This window comes from Gymnoscopelus braueri (genome assembly GCF_963280865.1).
Source record: "Gymnoscopelus braueri genome assembly, chromosome: 18".
In the NCBI taxonomy this organism is placed as follows: domain Eukaryota; kingdom Metazoa; phylum Chordata; class Actinopteri; order Myctophiformes; family Myctophidae; genus Gymnoscopelus; species Gymnoscopelus braueri.
Genome location: NC_137618.1, coordinates 6,420,548 through 6,444,601, shown reverse-complemented (window position 1 = coordinate 6,444,601; position 24,054 = coordinate 6,420,548). Strand labels below are relative to the sequence as shown.

At 42.0% G+C, this 24,054-nt stretch overlaps 1 protein-coding gene across 1 annotated transcript in view; it reads right to left on the bottom strand.

Annotated features, from left to right (window-relative positions):
• LOC308106021 (uncharacterized protein) overlaps positions 1-23,037 on the bottom strand; it is a 46,044-nt gene extending 23,007 nt beyond the window's left edge. Inside the window, exons 1-11 of the mRNA XM_080457018.1 lie at positions 22,612-23,037; positions 17,926-18,069; positions 16,577-16,777; positions 15,847-16,251; positions 14,610-14,723; positions 14,042-14,127; positions 11,014-11,115; positions 9,552-9,630; positions 6,692-6,786; positions 5,381-5,482; positions 4,718-4,774 (exon numbers count right to left, since the gene is read on the bottom strand). Coding sequence (XP_080313144.1) covers positions 4,718-4,774; positions 5,381-5,482; positions 6,692-6,786; positions 9,552-9,630; positions 11,014-11,115; positions 14,042-14,127; positions 14,610-14,723; positions 15,847-16,251; positions 16,577-16,777; positions 17,926-18,061 — 1,377 coding nt within the window. The 5' untranslated portion in view covers positions 18,062-18,069; positions 22,612-23,037. The remainder of the gene's footprint in view (positions 1-4,717; positions 4,775-5,380; positions 5,483-6,691; positions 6,787-9,551; positions 9,631-11,013; positions 11,116-14,041; positions 14,128-14,609; positions 14,724-15,846; positions 16,252-16,576; positions 16,778-17,925; positions 18,070-22,611) is intronic.
• Positions 23,038-24,054: the final 1,017 nt, after the last annotated feature.

Genomic DNA, 24,054 nt, shown 5'->3' with positions numbered 1-24,054 from the left:
GATTTGGTTCTCAAAGTGGGGTCCGGGGACCCCCAGGGGTCCTTGCGGGGGTTCCAGAGGGTCCCCAGCAAATTGTGTTAACACATTAACTGCCAAAACCGTAGTCCTACGGGCCGTTAAATCCAACTGTTAAGCGCCGAGACCGTAGCCCTACGGGCTGCGGTCTTTTCGCGCATGCGCGGTCCGGGTGCACTTTCGGAATTTTTTTGATCCACTTCCGTTTCCGGTTTGATGACAGGAAATAGAATTATTTGGGATCCGGTTTTCACGATCACGCCCGCTCCCATTCTACAGACGAAACTGAAACTCAATTCTCTTCCTGTAGTTTTTTCTCCTCGCATTTCACTGTTTAACGTTATCCGCTCTAACTCAAACATGGATGCCCCGTTTGACACGTGGTTTTCACTGGGAGATACAGGGAGATCGCGCGGATGTAAACAGACCGTGTAGCGCTCAATCTTAAGGATTTTAACAAGATCTATGGCGACATGAAAAAAACAAAAAAACAACAAAAACACCTTGGCACTGGTGAGTACATTATGAGATTAGCCCTTGGCAGTGGATGTGTTAATATAGCATCACAATAATTTTAACCTTTTATACTTTGGCCATTAAAAAATAGCAGATCTACAAGCTCATAGCTCGGCACCGAGTGCCGCGCTATGAGCTATTTTTGAAAAATCATGAAAATGTGTGCAAAAATATTTGAATATATATATATATGTATTTCTAATCAAACATTTGTAACTCAAATCTTTGCTTCTGGGGGTCCCTGGAACAAAATATTTGAGATGGGGGTCAAATACATATCATTTTGGGGGTCAAAAAGGCCCCAAAAAGTTTGAGAGTACAGAGGTACAGAGCCAACCCCCTAGTTTACAAAGTATAGAGGGTTTAAGTGTTTAATGAGAACTAGACAGCATACGATTTTAAGTTTAAAGATAAGGCATTATCAAAGTGATGATAGTGATTTACAGTATGGTATTAAGTTTTAATTCAGATGTATGTTTAGTTCTTTATTTCTTTGTATTACACTGCTACTGCTCTATGCTCCTGTTCAATTCTTTAAAAACAAATAACAAAGTGCTTCATCTTCCTTGAAAATAAATCATCTAATCAGTTATCTGGAAATGCAGTTGTGTGAATTTGAATGTGTATTTAATAATTATTACTATTATACTACACTATTTCAGTTAATAGGACATTAGAAGTGTTCATGCATCCAACTGTTCAGAGTATCACTGGAATACATATGGAGGGTAATTTGTTTTTACATAGAGACATGAACACCAAGCATGAATCAAGAAGGGTTCATGTGTTTCTCAAAAACAGTAATTTAATATTTAAAATTAATATATGGACATAATATTTTGTGTGTGTGTGTGTGTGTGTGTGTGTGTGTGTGTGTGAGAACCGGTCACCTTCTGATTACCAGAAAGTGTACACATGGAACCACACTTTCAGAGTTACAGGTCGATAAGGGTCCATTCCGGGAACCCCCTTGAACCCCCGCAAGGACCCTTGGGGGTCCCCCCGGACACCCACTTTGATAAACACGGCACTAGGCCTATGGCCGCCCATTTATGTGCATATAGGTAACACATTGAGGGGTTAAAAAATGTGCCCGAAGGCATGTCTGCCTTTTTGTTTAGATGCATGTAACCTTTATTTAACCAACAGCATTTGTTTAGATGTACTGTGTGTTGTTGCAGGTTGTGTATGCTGTCACACAAGGCCTGTAGAGATAGAGAGAAACCTTGCATAATACTAGGTCAATCAATGTCACTATGTCCTGTGCACACTGACGGCAGGACAAGGATCAGGGTGCTGATATTGTGCATGTTGGCTCCAGTAGCGTATGGTGGGTTCTAACGTTGACCGGGCCAGATTCTTAAGTCACAACAATAATGAAATGTGGAGCTATTTCTGGCCCCTCTTTATACTGTTTACCTGGCAAGAGAACCGGTTTGACGGGGAAACCGTTTTGTTTTTTTTCTAAATTTTTATCCCGCGATTTTTGTAACCCATTTTTTTCACCCGGTGCCAATTTCCTAAGTGATCCTGGGCGCTACACCCGCCCTACACCAGTCCCCTACAGTAGGGAGGCCAGGGCCGAGCTCATGCTTCCTTCAGGCATGAGAGCCAACTGACCTTCTTGTCACCTGACAGGAGGGAGTTTCCCTGATTGGACGTAGCGCGTGGAAGGAACACGTTATTCCAACCAGTTCCCTTCCCCTCCATCAGGCGCCCCGGCTGTCATGGGGGAGGCGGTATAGCGACCAGGATTACTACATGTTTTTGTGAGGGTATTAACTACCCTAGGAGACACGGGGAGAACATGCAAACTCCACACAGAGTAGGCCCTTTTGCCAACCCCACCTAGGGTATGGGCGCTGATGACGCGGAGGAGAAGACACGCCCCCAGCGCCCACAGCGTCCCCCGGCGGGAATCGAACCCAGGACCTTCTAGCTGTGAGGCGACAGCGCTACCGACTGCGCCACCGTGCCTCCGGAAACCGGTTTTTAATGGCCACTCATTAACAATTCGGCCGAATGCAAATAAGCCCGATTTTGAAAACAAAGGCGACTTTCTGTGGTTGGCTACAACAGAATAGGGTGAGGCGCTGCTAATGTTGTTATGTTGATTTTTTCCCCCTGGGGGAGCAGGGTTTTACAGACCGGGCCATGGCCTCGTTGGCCCCAATGAGCGTACGCCTCTGGTTGGCTCACTGGAAACACTCCAGTGGTCTCAAAAAGTCCTTGAGGAGGTTCCAAATGGCCTCTTATGGGTGTGTGTAACTCTGAGAAGTAAGGACGGGGCCCAATTTCCATCCAATATGGCTGCTGTGTATAGAGCCTATTGGCAACCTCACAGTTCTCACAGCCCCATGGCCTGGCCTGTCAGGGCCTGTGTTGTGTGTTTGCGTATTCCCCTGTCACATTGCTGACAACACTGATTTCACTGATTAACACACCCCATAAATATTTGTGTGTGTTCCCCCTGTCTGTCTGTCTGTGTGTCTTCCCACAGGTCTTGCAGGCTGGGCATTGGGGTTCCAATCAGGTGCGATTGGGATCACCTGGCCGGTGGTCCCAAGTACTCCCTTTAAAAAGGAGCCCAGGCTGGACACTCTGGCCCCAATTTAAATAATGGGCGTACGCCGAGATCACCCCAATTGTCGGCATTTATCAATCTATCGTGACTTTGACTTGAGCGTACGGCGCGCTCAGATCTCACGTCTGGTCTGAGGGCGTGTAGGGTTTGCCTACATACTGTTCCATAGTAGACAGCATTGTCTGACCGTCTGACAGGCATCTGAACACATTATGTATTCACTCCAAAATGTATAGCTATAAAACTAATAAATAATACATACAAATATTTTGTACAGGCATACATCGACGATATGTCATAGGAAATTGGTAGGATATTTCCAAGTGTACAAGCAATTAAAATCGCGCAATTAAAAACAATATAACATATTTACAATGTTACAAGTTAGATTCTTAATCATTCAGCCATTTAAGCAGTCCTTTACTGGCTCTATTAAGACATAATTATGAGCGCATTAGGGGTGTGCCGATATATCGTCCCGCAATATATGGCGATACGTTTTCGTGACGATATGCATCGTTTTGGGGGGGGGAAATATCGTTTAGATTTTTTTTTTTTTCCTCAAGAATAATAATCAGGCATGCAAACAGCCCGGAGGTGAAAAGGGTGTCACACTATTGCCCTATTTGGATTCAAAACGGCTATTGTAGCTGAAAAGCTACAAGTTTGCATGTCTGAATAATGCAAAAACAGAATTATTTGTTTGCATTTGCTTTTTTTCTCCCCCCTATATATTTTCATAATATAAAAGTGCGTATCGAAATCGTATCGAAGTTGTGAGCCCAATATCGTATCGTATCGTGAAATTAGTCGGCACACCCCTAGAGCGCATACATGAGAGAGGATTTTGGGGACAGCTCTGCAGGAATATTTTCATGGGAGTATGCCCACTGCCCAGCGCAAAATACAAAATCAGATTATGACTAACATCTTCTTTGCACTCTCTCTCTTACAAGGCTTTTCCCTTCCAGTCACCATGTCTATATTAGATATATATCAAGTAGCTATTGTAGTAGCTACAGTGATTGGTGCAAACAATGTGATACCAATGATGAAATGACTCCAACTCATCGCCAGGCAACCATTGTGATTAACAATAGGTGTAATAGACATAGACTCATCAACCCCAGGTAGTTGTTTATTATCTATAATAAGCTATTTTTTTATACCGGTAATCTTATTTATAAATATATTTATATTATCATATTTATAATGATTTTAATGAGGTTTATTTTTTCCTTTTCTTTTTTTTCTTCCTGCGATTAAGGGAGTACATTGTCAAAGGCCGGTCAAAGGCTTTACCGAGTGTTATTGCTCCTTGTTCTCGCGTTAATAAAATATATAAATAAAAAATGAAAATCTTGTTTGAAATGACCAAAACCTGCAACTGTTATTTCTGGTTTCTGAACCGTCCACAGCCCTCCTCAGAGACACATTGTGAGTAGACAAAAATGGTACCATATTATCATGAGCATTGGTGATGACCAATTATATGAAGCTTATTAATCTTAAAGGTTTTTGTAAGTGTGTGTGTGTGTGTGTGTGTGTGTGTGTGTGTGTGTGTGTGGGGGGGGGGGGGGGGGGAATAAAGACTTGTCAAACCTTTCTGTTCTTCTTTTGCTTAGCAGAATACGTCCTGTGCACCAATGGCTTTTTAACCTGTTGTGTAGAGGGTGAGAACAGTCAACGATGACACAATCAGAATAATGTCTTTGCACAACTGTGCAGCTGCCATCTGGTCACATTAGAGTCTGACTGATGCCACAGTTTTGGGTTTGGGTTCATTTAAATTAACTATAAACTAAACTTAAATATACAAAAAGAACATCTAACTTTAATTATACAAACTATTCAATATAAAATACAACCTTAAATTGAACATTAAGCCGTATTCAAAACTTTTTTTTAATACTCCATATATTTTATCAGCTATTTTTGATAAGTTTTAAAAAGGTTTAAAATCAGATAGATGTGGTTATTGTTCTGAGTCTAATGATCATTACTATGTCCTGATGTGAAAGAAAAGAAGAAGACAAAAATAGTTGTTATATTTATGGGCAATCAGAATATATTGGAAATATTTTCTGTGGTGTCATAATTAAACTATCAGGAAAATAAGTACATGGCACTTCATGTCAAAAAAGTTGCTCTGTACATGGCTATACTACCTGCTCTGTAGTATAGCCATGTCAACCAGTTGCAAGACATATTGATCAACATTAAAAAAAGAACATTTGCTGTTGCAGTTTTGTGACCGTCACTCACTTGAACAGCGCCCGTCGGTGGGATCAACTTGACAAAGTTGTTGGGGAAGAAACCGCGTCGGCCGTTGACCTCTCCCTCCCACCAGCCGTCTTCTTGCGTTTCCTTCACAAGAAGATTCAAAAGGTCACATTAGAACCACAAAGACGGCACTAAGATCTCCATCGGCATCTGACAATTGCTGCCCGATAAAAACCTTGTGAAATAAATGATCGTTCAAAACATGGCTGCCCGTGGCCCAGACTGGCGATTATCATATAATATTAAATACTATCTGACTATGTTTCTGAGACATATTATATGTATTTTTGAAACAAATTTAGATTTCCCTTGGTACCTTATCATAATGTATGTATTTTTGGCACAGAGCCCACATCTGAAAAAAAATGTGTGCCCTTATTTGTGTTGTAATTTGTTTTAATATATTCCAAACGTATCACTTTTTTTCCACCACAATGTTTTCGTTGAAAATAGCAGATTTACAAGCTCACAACATGTCCCATTGTGAGCTTGTCTATCGGCTATTTTCAAATAGCATACGTATAAAGGGTTAAAGTGGTTAAACCGATTTCATATGTTTTTCCCTGGACCCCCTGGAACCCCCTCAAGGACCCCTGGGGGTCCCTGGACCGCACTGAGAACCACCGGCTTACAGGAACACAATACAGTACACAGGGCAGTATAAATGACACACATGCAGTACAATACATGAATACATGGAATAAAGCGAAATTTAAATCTCATGACTGAAATTCAGCCCAAATTCTAATCTGTGATTTGTGAAAACAGCATGAAAAGGAGCTTACAACACGTCACAGCAGATCTACTATTTTCGGGTGTGCGACATGCTTCCATAGAAGACATGCTGATTTCTATGGTGTTGGTTCTTAAAGTACCCCCAGGGGTCCTTGGGGGGGGGGGGTTCCAGGGGGTCCCCAGCAAAATGTGTTCATATAGCATCACAATAATTAACCACTTTATGCTTTTATACTTTGGATATTCAAAAATAGCAGATATACAAGCTCATAGCACGGCACTATGAGCTTGTAGATCTGCTATTTTTGAAAAATCGTGAAAATGTGTGCAAATATTTGAATATATATATTTATAACTCAAATCTTGTAACTCAAATCTTTGCTTCTGGGGTGGTCCCTTGAACAAAATATTTTGACATGGGGGTCCGCAGCCAAATACATATAATTGTGGGGGTCCTTGACATGAAAACGTTCTATATTCTATGGAATCCAAACTGAATGAAATCAGTCGTGGCGACAGAGAAACTCAGGTCCATGTGAATATGATGGAGAGCCAAACCTTGCTGATAACAGTAACGATGTCTCCTTTGCTCAGCTGCAGCTCGTCGTCTCTGTCGGCGGCGCAGTCAAACGTGACCTGCCAACGTTCTGACACTAAGAGACAAAGAATGGGGAGAAAGACACAAGTCTGTAATTACACAACTCGTGTGACAAGCAGATTCAACAGTGAACGCGTAAGCCTTGCCGAGCCATGTGGCCCATAGGGGCTGGATGTGGCCCATAGGGCCATAGGGGCTGGATGTGGCCCATAGGGGCTGGAGAGCCTATAGCTCCAGTGGTACATCTGTTCACCGGTCCAGTTCACCCTGTAGTACATGGTCTTTCGTGGCCAAACTACAATAGGCTCTATGGCATACATGGGCAACTGGCGGCCCGGGGGCCACATGCGGCCCCCACCTTCACTTAACACATTAACTGCCAGAATTATTTTCATATTTTTTTAGCCAGTGCCAGAGTTTTTCATTGGAAAGAAAAAAGTACTCAGGAGCCGAAATACAGCATTTTTAAGTTTTAAGTTAACAAGGAAGTGGATAGGAGTCTAGATCTTCAACTAATCATATCTCCTTGGTCTTTGGGTGAAATTGGAAAAAATAAACATTAATTTTTTTTATTTTTTTTTCACTTCACGTAGATCTACGCGATTGGCACGTGGCGGCTTTAAAGCGGTTCGCGTAGATGTACGTGATTGGCAGTCAATGTGTTAATGCGTCCCACAGGTTAATATCGGAATACTGATATATTATTGATTTCAGCTGTTACAGTTCCAAACATGCAAACATGACCCGCTTTAACTACTTCAGTCTGTATTAGTAGCTTAAAGACTAGTATACAAATTCTATCGTCTTTTTTATGTCCAATGTATTTGTATTTAAGTTCATAAAGTTAACATAAGTATAACTACCGGTAAATGCATTTGAAATTAAATAAAAAAGTAACTTTTCAGGATTCCAATTAAAAAATAGCACACACAAAATCTGGATTCCAATTCAAAAATAGCAAAAATAGCAGATCTACAAGCTCAAAACGCATCGCACTGCGACGCGTTTTGAGATTGTAGATCGGCTACTTTTGGGTGACATAATGAACATATATAAGACACTTTGAACGGACCAAAATGTTTTAACTGAACTTATGCTGTTTTTAACATTTCTCCCTAATAAAATATTCAATCAATCAATATGAAAAAAGTTTAAATAGGGAGATAAGAGTTGTCTGCCCGACAGTATATGCAATGTGGCCCTCTGGAGTGAGTGTAGAAATATAGTGGGCCTCTCCATCATCAAAGTTGCATCACCTCTGCTCTATGCACAGCAGCCCTATTGGAAATAAATTGGGCCTCTCCCATACTTCCTTCACGGGAATTGTAATACCAATTAAACTAATGAAGGCTCAGTTCCATTCTGGTCAGAGTCAGGGTGCTGATATCGTGCATGTTGTCTTACAGGAAACACACAACTACACCAGTGGGTCTCAACGTGTGGACCCTCATGGTTCCTTGAGGGGTTTCCAAATGGCCCCTTATGGATGTGTAACTCTGAGACTGTACAAATGGAACAATGTATACAATCTCAGAGTTATGGGGGTCGTTGAAATTAAACAAGTTTGAAAACCACTGTGCTGCGCTAAATGGAACAGAGTAGGGGTGTGCCGATATATCGTCCCGCGATATATCGCGATACGTTTTCGTGACAATATGTATCATTTTGGGGAAAAAATATATATATATTTTTTTTACAATAATAATAATCAGGCATGCAAACAGCCCCGAGGTGAAAAGGGTGACAACATGTTTTTTTTTTTCGGGTCAGGTGTCACACTATTGCCCTATTTGGATTCAAAACGGCTATTGTAGCTGAAAAGCTACAAGTTTGCATGTCGGAATAATGCAAAACAGAAATATGTTTGCATTTGCTTCCCCCCCCCCCCCCATATATTTTCATAATTAAAAAATGCCATATATCGTATATCGTATCGATATCGTATCGATGTCGTGAGCCCAATATCGTATCGTATCGTTTCATGAAATCGTTATATTCGGCACACCCCTACAACAGAGCCTTGATTAGTATCATTGGTAACACTTGTGAAGGAAGTAAGGAAGCGGCCCAATTTCTTTGCCAATACGGCTGCTGTGCATAGAGCCTGTTCCACAATGTAATGCATTGGTTCTCAAAGTGGGGTCCGGGGACCCCCAGGGGTCCTTGAGGGAGTTCCAGGGGGTCCCCAGCTAAATGATGGATAGTTAGGAACCAAATGGATAGTTAGGAACCTTATGGGTCTGTAACTCTGAGAGTGTACAAATGGAACCAAATGGACCCTAATGGGTCCATTTGTACACTCTCAGAGTTAAGTTTTAACATGGTTTTACAATACAAATTGGGGTCCCAGAGATAGAAATGTCATTAAATGGGGGTCCGTAGCCTAATGCATGTCAAACTGGTTGAGAATCACTGCTAGAGCTAAAAACCTTCACTTATGGGGGTCCCTGGCATATCTTTTCAAATGGGGGTCCGCGGGCTAATAAGTGTCAATTTGGGGGTCCCTGACATGAAAAAGTTTGAGAACCACTGATGTAACGTATGCGCCTACCGGCCTGCGAAGATGAGATGGAAAGCGGGGGGAGGCAAGACATCAACTTTACCCCTGGATAATTGTCAGAGCTTCCTTTACACAGACTGTATGACGGAGGCATTTGAACATTGTGGGAGGCAACAGTCTGCCTCCAGAAACTACCCTGGACACTAATGAATGAACACATGCAGCAAACAACTAATCCACCATCAAACAGCAATTGTTTTCATCACAGATCTTGACCCGTGGTTGTGATGTGATCAATGCTGAAGATACTGTTCTCTTACCTGAGCGTTTCCCTGGAACAGGGGGTTGGCTCGTAGTTGCAGACTGGCTCGTAGTTGCAGACTGGCTCGTAGTTGCAGACTGGAGGAGGAGGAGAAGGAGCAACAGTTAGTTAGAACAGCAGCACAACGGGTTGGCAAGTACGTCTCCACTGGTACTCCAGACATCATTATGCTATACCTACCACAAATGTGCTAAGAATAATCATCACAATATCTCCGGGGGGAAAAAAAATCTAAATAATTTTGTTAAAAAAAAATGGAATTCAATGATAGCCGAGCTTGTAGATCGGCTACTTTCACTAGTTTGGGTCCCGGGGACACATTGCATGTCTCTTTTGGGACTCGAGCTAAAAACTTAGTGAACCGCTGCTACAGCATATACACTGTCTATCCACCAAGAGTTTTCAGTGAGTAACTCCACAATAGAGGATATTGAGATATCCCTGAGTAATATGCCTTTACACAAGCAATAACAGAGGAACTCTGTCTGTGTGGGAAAAAAATAAAATATAATAAATTAACAACCTTGCCAAACGAGACAGGGACGTATGATGCCAGCCAACTACAGATAAAGGGACTTCGTGTTTTGACTAAAAGCGATGTTTGGGGTAATTTTAATCTAATTTAATCTAATTCCTCAGGCTTTTGTGAGCACCCCAGACAGTTTTTGAGTTGCTTGATTCAGTATTCAGATATTTGAAATTCATTTGATCTGACACGCCCTTTTCCTATACAAACCCATTGTAACTTCAAACTCGATTTTAATTCATCGAAAACACCCGTCCTTAGTTCTGGTGACTGATATTGTCCTTCTATTGCGCGAGGAGACTGTGTTTTTTCAATTACTTTTTTCATTTAGTTTTTTATTTAATTATTATTTTAGTTATTTAGTTATTTTAATTCCCCCCCCCCAAAAAATATGAAAAACACAGCCCCCTAACACAATATCAGTCACCATATAAGCAAGGACGGGTGTTTTCGATGAATCCATCATGGTTAAAATGGTGTTTGAAGTTACAATGGGTTTGTATAGGAAGGGGGCGTGTCTGATACAATGAATATCAAATATCTAAATACTGTACTAAGCAACTTAAAAACTGTCTGGGGTGCTCACAAAAGCCTGAGTAGACGTTAAAATGCAGCAAAACATGTATGAAAGTGAAATATCCCTTTAAGCAACAAAAAAAACAAGTATAGCCAGTATCAAATATTCTAAGACGTGTCCACAGTCTCACCATGAGAGGTCAGTGTGTTGACCTCTCACCAAAGCACAGAAGAAATGTGGGGAAGTTCCAGCTTACAGGGACACGGCCAGGTTGTTCTTGAGCATCGGTTCACAAAGTGGGGTTCCGGTGACCCAAGGAAAATTCATAGTTGGAAACCAAATGTACCCTTACAGGTCTGTAACTCTTGAGAATGTACAAATCCTTACGGGTCCATTAGTTTTTTCTGGGAAACTCACTTGCAGGATGCCCGAGCGTGGGATCAGCGTGACGAAGTTGCTGGGGAAGAACCCACGCCGGCCGTTGACCTCTCCCTCCCACCAGCCATCAGCTTCTGTTTCCTACAGAAGAAGATGAAAACGGTCACATTAGGACTGTAACAATGGCATTTGATGCAATTTCCATTGGGATCTGATATCCTCCTGTATTAAATTGCCTAGAGGGTGGGTGGACGGTGGACGTCACAAACGTAACAAGCAGACTTGCGAGGCGCAGCGTTGCTCTGATCCGCACCAAACTTGGCACTGGTCAGGGGTCTAAGGATAATTCCTATAACAGCTCCGTTCATGAAAGTCCTTGCGGTCTCGTTTCCAATGAGGGCCTGTGAGCAATAGTCACATCAGAATAGTCACACCAGGGGCCCCCAGGGGCCACAGGCACACCATTGCTCCAATCCTCACCAAACTTGACACAAACACTGTTCAGGGGACTGCCATGACAATAGTCACAGGGGCTACGTTAGGGCCTCCAGGGGCCACAGGCACACCATTGCTCCAATCCTCACCAAACATGGCACAAATGCTGTATATATATATGTATATACAGAACACCAACAGTGGATATAGTATCAAACTTTATTTATATAGCACATAAATCAAAGTATGTAAATAAAAATACATAACCAAGCAAAAAACATTATAAACTAGACGCGTCGCAATTCAGGGCAATTGCATTGGGTGGTTGCGCCGACGCGAGTCGCGGGTCGCTGCCGCCGGGACTCGAGGAATACGCTGGGAGGAATACCGTCGGAGGCTGCGCCAATTACATTGTCACGCAACTCCTGAGATCACTTGCGTTTCATTTTGAGAGGATTGGTCCGCCCAACATATGGTTTTTGCATCAAAAGGTTACATTTTGAGCATTTGTGGCGCCCCCTATGGATCAAAGTGGAAATTCTTTTGGGGATTTGTTGAGTAAACCACACTTGACATGTGATTCAAATTTGGGATTGACTGGACGTTTTGTTCGTGATTTGTGGGCTTTTTTGTAAAACGGGCCCCTCTCGCTAACTTTGGAAGCCATTTACGGACGAACGGTGTGGACTATCAAAATTCTGTTTCGGTCCAGATTATCGCATGGGTCCAGAGATCATGTGTACCGATTTTTGTGAAATTTGGACAAAATATGTGGGAGGAGGAGCTAAAAGTGTTTTGAAGAAAATTCAAAATGGCGGAAAATCTATCCTGACGCAAATGGGCGTGGCCTATATGGGGAGTTGCGTCATGACCCAAGGAATCTAGGGGAAAAAATATGTTTATTCTACGACCTACGGTTCAAGAGTTATAGGTCAAAACGTAAAGGCGGCTGTTATAGCGCCACCATGAGGCCGAATGGTGTAATTATTTGTTTAATAATTTGGAACTAAATTATGAACCTCCCCTCCAAGTATTGTAACTCTAGCCCTTACCGTTTCTGTGAAAAAAATACTTGAATGGGAGTTTTTGCAATTCCCATTAAAGTGGATGGGGAAATGTAATGCACTAATAAATCAATATCAAAAACTCTATCCAGACGCAAATGGGCGTGGCCTATATGGGGAGATGCGTCGTGACCCAAGGAATCGAGGGGATTTTTTTTTTCTTCTACGACCTACGGTTCAAGAGTTATAGACCAAAAGGTAAAGTGGGCTGTTATAGCGCTACCATGTGGCCGACTGGTGTGATTATTTTTAAAATAATTTTGCAATAAACTATTAACCTCCCCTCCAAGTCTTGTAACTGTAGCCCTTACGGTTTCCGAGAAAAAAATACTTGAATGGGAGTTTTTGCAATTCCCATTAAAGTGGATGGGGAAATTTAATGCACTAATAAATCAATATCAAAAAATCTATCCAAACGCAAATGGGCGTGGCCTATATGGGGAGTTGCGTCATGACCCAAGGAATCTAGGGGAAAAAATATTTTTATTCTAGGACCTAGGCTACGGTTCAAGAGTAAAACGTAAAGTGGGCTGTTATTGCGCCACCATGAGGCCGACTGGTGTAATGTGTTTTTTAAATAATTTCGGACTAAATCATGTTTTTGTCAGATGTAAGAAGGGGGGCTCCAAGGAACTACTGAGCAACAGCATTGAAGCAGTTATTCCTACTGAGGTCATTTGGCAGAAGAGTAAAGATCATGAGCAAATCTTTACAAATTATTCTCCACCATACAGACCTGACGTTAAAATAATAATGAAGATATTTAGCCTACTTAACATAAAACTGGGTCTGTGACCCAAAAACGGGTCTCGACCCACTGTTTGTGCAACACTGCTGTAGTCTATGCTGATGAGACGAGTGTACAGTCCTCCCAGTAAGGACTGTACAGCCCTGAGTAGGGCTGGGCAATATATCCATACAATATCCACATTGTGATATGAGAATAAATATTGTCCAATTGATATAGGATTTTGGAATACAAAATATGTCACAAAATACAAAGGTGAACTGTTTAGTAGGCCATTATATTACTTACTGGTGGTTACATGAAACGTGAACTTAAGGGACAGACAGCCTTCAGATTGCCTTCAGGTATGAGCACAAGCACTCAAAATGGCCGCAGTTCCACGAGACCAGTGATATGTACAAGCGCTCAAAATGGCCGCGGCTCCATGTCCCACATGGCAGCGAGGCAATCCATACTGCCACAAAGCAGTACTGGAAAACGCGAACAGAGTGCCCTTAATACGGATGTAGCTGGTTCAAATGTATACTGTATTTTCTTGACAAAATTATCGCTATGAGTCACTTATTTACTATTTACACAAAATCACAATATAATGACAAATATTTTCTAGTTTTTTGGCCAAATTGCCCCTGGTGTAACTATTCTCATGACCTCCCACCCTTGTACGGTGTTTCTGATGGCAGACCCCTGAACAGTGTTGGTGCCAAGTTTGGTGCGGATCGGAGCAATATCACCATATTCATATAATATGGATATATTTCCCAGCTCTGGCAGGAGTAATGACCTGCTGTTCCGTAAATTTAATGATCTGGAGCCAAACCTTGCTGATTATTGTGACAATGTCTCCTTTCCTCAGATCCAGCTCGTCTTCATTGTCGGCTGTGCAGTCATGCGTGGCCTGGCAACCTGAGAGGAAGAAAGACACATTTGTAATTACACAATCTATGACTGATTTATGACCAATTTATGTCTTGAGCGACATTGTGTCGACCGACACCGAGTTGTGAGCATTAATACGGTCCGACTTGCCGACATGACAGCATTGCCACAAAACATAAACAAGGATGTGGCTGTAGTGTCGTGCATCTTTCCCAACCAATCAGAGTAAGCTAGAGCATTGTTTCTAAAAGTGGGGTCCGGGGACCCCCGGGGGTCCTTGGGGGGATACCAGGGGGTCCCCAGCATAATCATTTTAACCACTTTAACCATATTTTACACTTTGGCTATTCAAAAATAGCAGATCTACAAGCTCATAGAGTGGCACCGAGTGCCACACTATGAGCTTGTAAATATGCTAGTTTTGAAAAATCGTGCAATTTGTGCAAATCTTTGAATATATACATTTTTAAAGTGAACCGTTGTAACTCAAAACTTTGCTTGACACTTACCGTCTTCAATTTCAGCTTGAACATCTTCAATTTCAATTTCAACTTCAGGTTCCTGTTTGATAGAAACGGTCCTGGCTGAATTCATCTTCAACCGACTCCACAGACTGGACTGGTCTGGAATGAAGGAATAGAATAAGGACTTTAATAATGTCGATTGAAAAACTCAGGGAAGCAAACAGGTCAGGGGTGAAAGGTTGAGAAGGATACACAACCAGGGAAAAGACGTACCCCCTAGAGCAGTGTATATCAACCCTGGCAAACGTCCCAATTTTGGGCCGGGGCTACTGCTGAGGTGTGCCGCGCCGTTTGAAGGTGGTTTGAAAAAAAAATTTTGAAAAAAATAATTACAATAATAATAATCAGGCATGCAAACAGCCCCGAGGTGAAAACATGCTGTTTTTTTCGGGTCAGGTGTCACACTATTGCCCTATTTGGATTCAAAACGGCTAGTGGAAGCTGAAAAGCCGTATCGTTTCGTGAAATTAGTGTATCGGCACACCCCTAGTGTGTGTGTATATATATACCGTATATATATATATATATATATATATATATATATATATATATATATATATATATATATATATATATATATATATATATATATATATATATATATAATTATATATATATATATACCGTATCTAGGTGTGCCCGGGGATCATTTGGCTATGCCAGGTGTGCCTTGGCACAAAAAAGGTTGATAAACACTGCCCTAGAGCACTGTTTCACAAACACATGTTAACCCATTAAGACCTGAGAAGATTCTAGAAATGTCTTCTAAATCCTAACAATTTTTTGAAAGAAAAACCCACATTTTTTTTCCTCGATTTTTCAAAAATAGCAGATCTGCAAGCTCGTAGCGCGGCACTCGGTGCCGCGCTATGAGCTTGTAGATCTGCTATTTTTGAATAGCCAAAGACATCTAAAGTGACACAGATGCGTTCCAGGTATCAATGGGTTAATGTTGGGTCGTGCACCAAACACTTTTGAAGTGGGCCCTGATCCACAAAAGGATGAGAACCACTATTTTAGACTATAGATATCATGTTGAGACTATAGATATCATGAGACTATAGATATCATGAGACTATAGATATCATGTTGAGACTATAGATATCAGGTTGAGAGAGACTATAGATATCATGAGACTATAGATATCATGTTGATACGGTGATAGCCCTACAACAGGACAGAACAGAATTAAAGAAATGAAAAGAGACAGCATGGAACTTACTGAGATCCATGTGATCTTCAGGTTCCTGTTTAAAGTGGTCTTCAGGCTCCTGTTTAAAGTGGTCTTCAGGCTCCTGTTTGATAGTGGACAGTGGAGCTCCTGTTTGATAGTGGTGGAGGATAGGTGGAGAAGAAACTGTCCTAGGTGGAGGAGAAACTGTCCTAGGTGGAGGAGAAACTGTCCTAGGTGGAGGAGAAACTGTCCTAGGTGGAGGAGAAACTGTCCAAGGTGGAGGACTCATCTTCAATCGCAGGCTGGACACCAAAGACTGGTCTGTAACGAAGGAGTAGAAGCTAGGTGGAGGAGAAACTGTCCAAGGTGGAGGAGAAACTGTCCTAGGTGGAGGAGAAACTGTCCAAGGTGGAGGACTCATCTTCAATCGCAGGCTGGACACCAAAGACTGGTCTGTAACGAAGGAGTAGAATAAGGGCTTTAATGATATAAGCTTTGATTTGACATGAGCTGTAGATGAAGGCTGGGTGTTAAAACAGAGGGTGTAAAAAGTGCTTTTCAAAGACTATAGTGACCCAAAATACATCACATCCCCAAGTGATCTTAGTGGTTAGGGCTAGTACCTAGGAACTTCCAGACCTTTAATTGGGTGTAGTAGGCTATTCCTTTAAACTGGATAAAAGATAGCATGGTATAAATATACGTGCGGGACACCAGACCAGATTATGGCTTTGTATGAATACATTCAATAAATGAATGATTTGATGAGCTCAGAGACCAGTCTGGATGTTCACGTCAGCGCAGGAAACGTCCAGGTGGTCTGCAACTTCCGGTTCAGGTTCCGTTTCCCGTTTGATTTCAGGTTCCTGTTTGATATCGGCTTCAGGTTCGGGTTTGATAGAAAGTGTGCTGGCTGGCGCTGCTGTACAACTCATCTTCACTTGCATTTTCACGTGGAGGCTGGACGCCTCGGACTCATCTGGAATGAAGGAATAGAATAAGGACGCTGACGCAACATCACGGGTTGCGGATGAAGTAAAAAAAACAAAACAGATTAGCGTAAAAACAGAGGGAACAGAGGGTTTTTCAAAGACATAGATCAGAATCATCTTTATTGTCACATCACAGGTTTACAGGTGTAAAACAGTGGGTGAAATTAGTTTTTGTGCAAGATCCTGTGGATAGCAACTTGAAAAAGGAAGGGAGGCGCTTGATTTACATATTTATCTTCAATGTATGGCTAGCCCCTAATGTCTGAAGGTTTTGTTAGAAAAAACGCTATAATCAGCTGTGGAAATGTGGGCGAGGCATCAAGGCAGATCATTTTGAGAAGTTCACCCAAAAAATGACTTATTTTCTATCAATTACACAACCCAAGCCTTGAATTCGTGGAGGTTTCTTTGTGTTCGTGGCATTTCTAGGCCAATAATTTGTCCACTACTGAGTCTCCTATTGACCGATGACCCGGTCCTCAAATTATTGACTCAGGAATGTGACAAAAACAAAAAAATCTCCATGAATTCAAGGCTTCATGGGGTGTGTAATTGATAGAAAATAAGTCATTTTTGGGGTGAACTACTCCTTTGAGACCTGAGGCCAATTCCACAAATAACTCCTAGTTCTCACACTTTCAAGATTTTTCAGAAATGTTCAAAAATAGCAGATGTACAAACTTGCAGCGCTGTGAGCTTGTATATCGGCTATTTTTGAATAGCCAACGCATAGATCTAAACTGACAAAGATGCTTTCCCGGTTTTAATGTTAAGGGGCAGAAGGCTGGAGTGGCGGCCACTCACTTTTGCAAATTCCTGCCCTGATTTACATTGCAGATTTATTTCATAAAAACTACTAACATATGAGACTGTAATCAGTGGAACCTAGGGGTGTCACGATTTGCCTAATCCACGATTCGACTAGACTTTAAGGTCACGATTCTTTTTCAGCACTGACGGCTATATCATAATTCAGTTGAACAGCCTTGTGGCTTCCCTCGGACTTGCGCATGCATGATTAACAGAACGAAATGACAAGAGTCACAATCCTGCTTGTAATTTTGATTCACTGAATTGAACGTCAATCTCGATTTGTATTGAAAACAAACCAAAAAAAAAAAACAACTTTGCATACCCATTCTGAACAACTTTACAATAGGTTGCGGCAGAATTGCGTCATACAGCCCATGTTCCTGGTCCACCTGTGGCTGTTCCTCTGACCATGGAAAACACCTTTTGGAGGCCACCTCCCTTGATAGAGATCTCGCCATGTGGTGGTCTGTGGAAATCACCAATAGAAAGAACATTTAAGTTATCATTCAGTAAACTTAAATACGATGTGAAAGATCACTGAAGAGCTTCAACAATGCAGCGATAGTTTTCTGTTCAGTCAAACTCACATTTAATCAAATCAAACTATTGCAGAGAACCACGATGTGGTGTCAAACCTTTATTCTAAAACGGATAGTCCTAACCCTTGATTCTGATTGGCTGGTTTCCGTTTCGTTGAAATGATAAAAGACACTATAATCTACTCCTTAGATCAGGTTATATCAATCACAGGTGCGTTATTTGTTTCTACAGTGATCCAGCGTATACAGGTATGTAGCTGAATGAGGGAAGGGGAGCTCTTGAGTGACCAAAGGGCTTGTAAAGAAATCAAGCACTCCTCATCCCTCGCAAACCATTTGTGCTGGATTCTCGGCTGCAAGGCTAAGTAGCTAGGCAAGCAGTTTACACATGAAGTTCACAGAGGTAGTAGCTAAATCTGGCTTTAAAACAAATATGAATCGAACATGAGATTGAGCAAAGAGTTAAGTCTTTTTTTCTCTATGTGTTTGTTTGAGAAATGTTGACGTCTAGCACACAGCCGTCTGAATGGACTGGCTTAGTAAAGGCACTCGTCCCCGTCAGGAAGTTGCTCTTCCTGGTAGCAGGGAATTACTTTCTTGTAGAGGTTGTTCTTGTAGAGAATTACTAAGAACTGGTTTACTTGGGATGTGTCTAGGATTTTCATGTTGCCATATTTGTAACCGTTTTAGAAAAGCAATAAGCCACGCAAGGTCTCAGTTTACTGCGAACCCTCAAGGCTTATTTACTATATTGGAGACATATAAAGCAGCAGCCAGCAGAATGAATGTTGAACATCCAAATATGGATCATGAGTTTATCGGGTTCTAGAAAGACCTCCCCTCAAGTGTGTTTTTTGTCCAGAGTGATTGATTGATTAATTGACATGTTAATTTCGAATAATAGCACTAAAGTGTAACAATGAAAAGAAACATAACACAAATAAAATATACATGTTTAAAAAGGAGTGAAAAGAAGTTTAACTAGAAGGCAATCTTTCACAGTTATTTCACAACTTGTCAGAAAAAGAAAACTGCAACACTCTTCCACCACAAAGAAAGGGCATAGTATTTCCTTCCTAAAGCTGTGTTATTTATGTATTAATTTTAAAGTTGTGCCTGGCAAGAGGCATGGCCTCTTGTGGAAGAGAGGGACTAGTTGTAGTTTTGTTTTTTATTTAGTTCTAGCCTTTATACTTTTTCCTTTTTTAAGGAATGCCTTGGATTATACAAACTGAAAAATGTAGGATAATAGAATGCCAATCTTGTCAACAGATGTGATGGTGGATAGTTTGTTTTCCAATTGAGGTTAAACACTACTGCAGACTTAAAACAGGCATGTCAGAGTCAAAATAGATAGAGGCATGAAAGACAATGAGAGGAATTTAACAACTGAAATTCCATGGCTTTCGCATTCATTGTAGACTGAAGGAACATGTTTTGAGACAAATAGTACATGTGGTAACACTTGCTATGCATGTGTGTGATATGTTAGTTATTGTTTCTGGGTAGCTCAGTCGGTAGAGTTCTCGCCTTTGGACCACAAGGTCATAGATTCGATACCGGGCACCGCCAACTCAACGTACAAGTAGCACGGCTTGGGTGCGGCAAGTCATGCGTTACGTACTGGGAGCTGATGGTAGGTGTGACGCTTCACTTCAGCATTCCATCTCCCAGGGGTCTAGAGTAGACACCATCTTCGGCTCATACCGACAATAAGCACTTACAAATACTCTTACTGATTTATTAAACTAATCCTAACAAAGCATTTCATAATGACTTTTAATGTAAAGTATTATAATTGTACTAGACCATACCCGTGGGGGGATATGCGCACATGATTTGGCAACCCGGGAGCCAGCGAACACAAAAACGCTAATAAACAGCTGACATTTGGGGAAAGTGAAAAAAGTGTGCAAATTGCATGCAAATTGATCTGCAAATTCAGATCAATTCAGTCCACCTTAAGACCAGGAGCTTATTTCATTAGCTTGTTTACTTCATGTGTAATGGTGGCGAGCCAATAGATTAGCGTTAGTTATTATTACGCCCCCCCCACACACACACACACACACACACACCGCACGCGTCCCATCGCATCGCTAATAAACAGCTGAGATTTGGTGAGATCGAAAAACGGGTTTCGCAGTTGCGTTCAGATGGTAATTGTCAAAGGCTGTGTGCAAATTCTGATCAATTGCTCCAGCCACTGAGGAGAACCGGGCAGAACCAATTTTGCCTCACCACCACTACACAGGTTTGTAGAATTATAGGAGGATAGGAGGATAGTAGCCGTGCAATATCATACTTGTACCACAACAGTGGTGCGGTCAGCCGGTCACACACACAAGCGTCAGCCTCCCGATCACTTCCATTCTATGGGAGCAAAGGGGTGGAGCTTCCCGACACCGCCTGAAACTTGGAGTTGAGCATTGGTGAACTTTGACCGGGCATCAACCAATAGGAAAGATACACCATGGCTAGCAGGCTGAGCCGACCACTGACCAACGTAACTCAAACAAACTGCACACACCAGGAAAAGCACGACTCGCAACTCGCAAGACAACATGATAAATGAATGTGTCCAACACCTCTGCATGCGCTGGTTACAACGCTTCTGAAGACAACATGATAAATGAATGTGTCCAACACCTCTGCATGCGCTGGTTACAACGCTTCTGAAGCAGACGCGTGATCGTCCCAAAGAGAACGGAACTCAAGAGGCGACAGTCAATTCACATTCAATGCCAACAGTGCTAGTACCCAGCAGCAGAGCTCTGGATCAACAGAAATATGAACATTTGAGACAATGCATACAAGCAGGCAGTGTTGCCATGTCCGCTTATTATAAATGGACATGGCAATGTAAAGCGTGTTTCTTATTCTGCCAATAATCATATTCTTTGAGACACGTTTTTGCCCGGTCAAACGAGGAATCACGTGACGTTGAATAGGTTTAAAGCAAGCCCCCAGAACTGAGAGGTTGCATTGAACATGTTGGCCAAACATAGGTACTGCAGTTTATTAAGCCGGGGCCCGACACATGAACGAGCTAAAACGGTTTTGACCAATGGGCTAGACGCACAGGCTTGCGCACGGGGTTGCGCATGGAGGTGATACAAAACGCGTCACCTCCATGACGCAGAGCGTGTCACAGAGGCCCCAAATAGGCCCCGCCCATCACATTTTCCAACCCGGAAGAAGAAGGGGTGAAAAGGGAGTATGCGCTGGGTGAGCAACTCTATAGACCATATTCACACGGCGGCCATGTTGCTATTAAGTTAATGAAATGCCACCCCGGTTTCCGATGGCAACGGGGTGGCATTTTCAATGTTACATTCCAAAATGGCCGCCGTGTGAATATGGTCTATAGTATACAAGTGGATGGGCGGGGATTTCCGGTGTTATTTTTAACTATGATTTAAAGTGCTAATGTGGCCTAAAGTCACTTATATTGGTCTTGTTTTGATTGATTGATGTACATTATTTAGTAAGAGAGAAACAGTACATTGAAGTACAACACAATACAAGGTCTACTAAACTGGATAACTCGTAAAGCACTAAGCTTGTTTAAAATGAGTTTCCACGCACACAAATCATGATAAGAGACAGACAGATATACACACTACTATACAGAACGTCATACAATCATTTTACAGGTTGCTGGTATGAGACATAAGAAATATGTACAAGAGAAAGAGAGAAGAGTTCGGGGGGGGGGGGGGTTTCATAGATCTGGTTGCTTTTTTCTTGCAAAATCTGGCAACACTGCCAAGTATGCAGAATGTTGTTTGTCTTGTACGCAGTGCAGTGCATACAAGACAAACATAACATTCTGCTTTTCTACTTGGAATTCTCTATGGCATTGGTTCTCAAAGTGGGGTCCGGGGACCCCCAGGGGTACTTGAGGGGGTTCCAGGGGGTCCCCAGCTAAATGGTGGATAGGAACCAACTGGACTCTTATATGGGTCTGTAACTCTGAGTGTACAAATGGATTTGTACACTCAGAGTTAAATTAACATTGATTTTACAATATAAAATGGCGTCCCAGAGATATAAATGCCATTAAATGGGGGTCCGTAGCCCTAATGCATGTCAAATTGGGGGTCCTTGAAATTAAAATGGTTGAGAATCACTGCTAGTAGAGAGCCGTAAAAATGGGGGTCCCTGGCATATCTTTTCAAATGGGGGTCCGCGGGGCTAATAAGTGTCAATTTGGGGGTCCTTGACATGAAAAAGTTTGAGAACCACTGCTCTATGGTGTGTGCGTGCGCGCGTGTGTGCTTCACCACCTGGTGGCGCCGCGGTAACGCTGCCTGCCGCGGCCGCCATCATGGAATGTCTCACTCACACAAAACAACGTCTTGTCTGTCGCCCTCTCTGTATGTTAAATAAGCATTCTTAATATCCACACACAAACACACACACGTTCTCAAGTGAAAACAACAAAAAGAAAAACAGAAATGTTTTACCTGAGAAAGTTCAACGAGGAAGGCAGACCATTACCCCATAAAGTTATAATATATCTTGAGAACGGACGAAGCAGCCGGAACTAAGTACCTCTTCGTCCTGGATAGAGCATGCGCACTAGCGTTTTCAGACAATAGAAGCGTGCGCAGTAGCGTCCCAAATGCAGAAGTCCTGTAATACCGGAGTTGGCCACCAGGCTTCCGAGGCTTCAATCGTTCTCCGCGGTTGCTTGCATTGCCCTCGCTCCACAACAGCAGATATATATCCACATGAAACCACACTATGGCTCATTCTACAGCTCCATGCTCACTGAAGTAAACAGTGGACCTACGTTCTCGACCAAACAAACACCTACAGAACGTGCTGACGGTCAAATGTAAAGGTATTTGTTGCGGACAGCAATGAATAATTTCGTTTCCAACAGCACCTCCTCGCGCCGTCCTCAGCCCCCAGCCCAGTGTTGCCACATATTGCGAGAGAAACAAGCAAGCCCGAAAGAAGCAAGTAGGGCTCTAGGGGTAGCCTGTTTCCAAACCATAGACCCCGCCCACTCTCTGAGTGGACTGCCTCCACGCAGCTTCAGGCTGATAATCAGACTAGCTCTATGCCATTAGCCCATTATGAGCACTTTAATTAAATATATACTGTATACATTGAAAATAGCCGATCTACAAGCTCACAACGTGTCACATAGCGACGCGTTGTGAGCTTGTAGATCTTCTATTTTCCAAAATATCTTGAAATAAAATGTGGACTATTTGGAATATGTTTGAAACATTCTAACAACACAAATCTGGTGTGGGGTTCTCTGGCACACAATATTTTCAGATGAGGTTCTGCGCTACGGACCGACATGTATTAATTTGGGGTCCTTAATTATTGCTTAAACAATAATTAAAACATTAGTAAACAAGCCCAAATAAGCACCTACACTTTAGAAACAAGCCCAAAAAAACGCAACCCACTACCACAACTACCAACATTTACAAGCAACTTTACAGCCAAATAAGCTCAAAGTCGCTTATAATAAGTGGACATGGCAACACAGCTGTTCTGTTGTTGTCTGCATCAACAACGTATTCTCGCGAGATTATATTGGAGAGCATGGCTCCTCTGCAGTGACTCAGGCTCACCGATAGATGGCATCATTATAGACCAGTGATTCTAAACCTTTTTTTATTATTTATTTCAGTGGTGGAAAAAATACTAAATGTCTTTACTTAAGTAAAAGTATCAATACTGCCATGTGGAAACACTCTGTTACAACTAAAAGTCTGGTTATCAAAAAGTACAAAAGTATTGGCATGAAAATAGTACCAAAAGTAAAAGTACTCATTATGCAGAATGTCCCGTTTCACAAGTTATCATTATGTATACAATTCCTGATCTTTCAACGTTTTGTAATAATGATCTAAATCTACAAAGTAACTTGTAACTAACGTTTT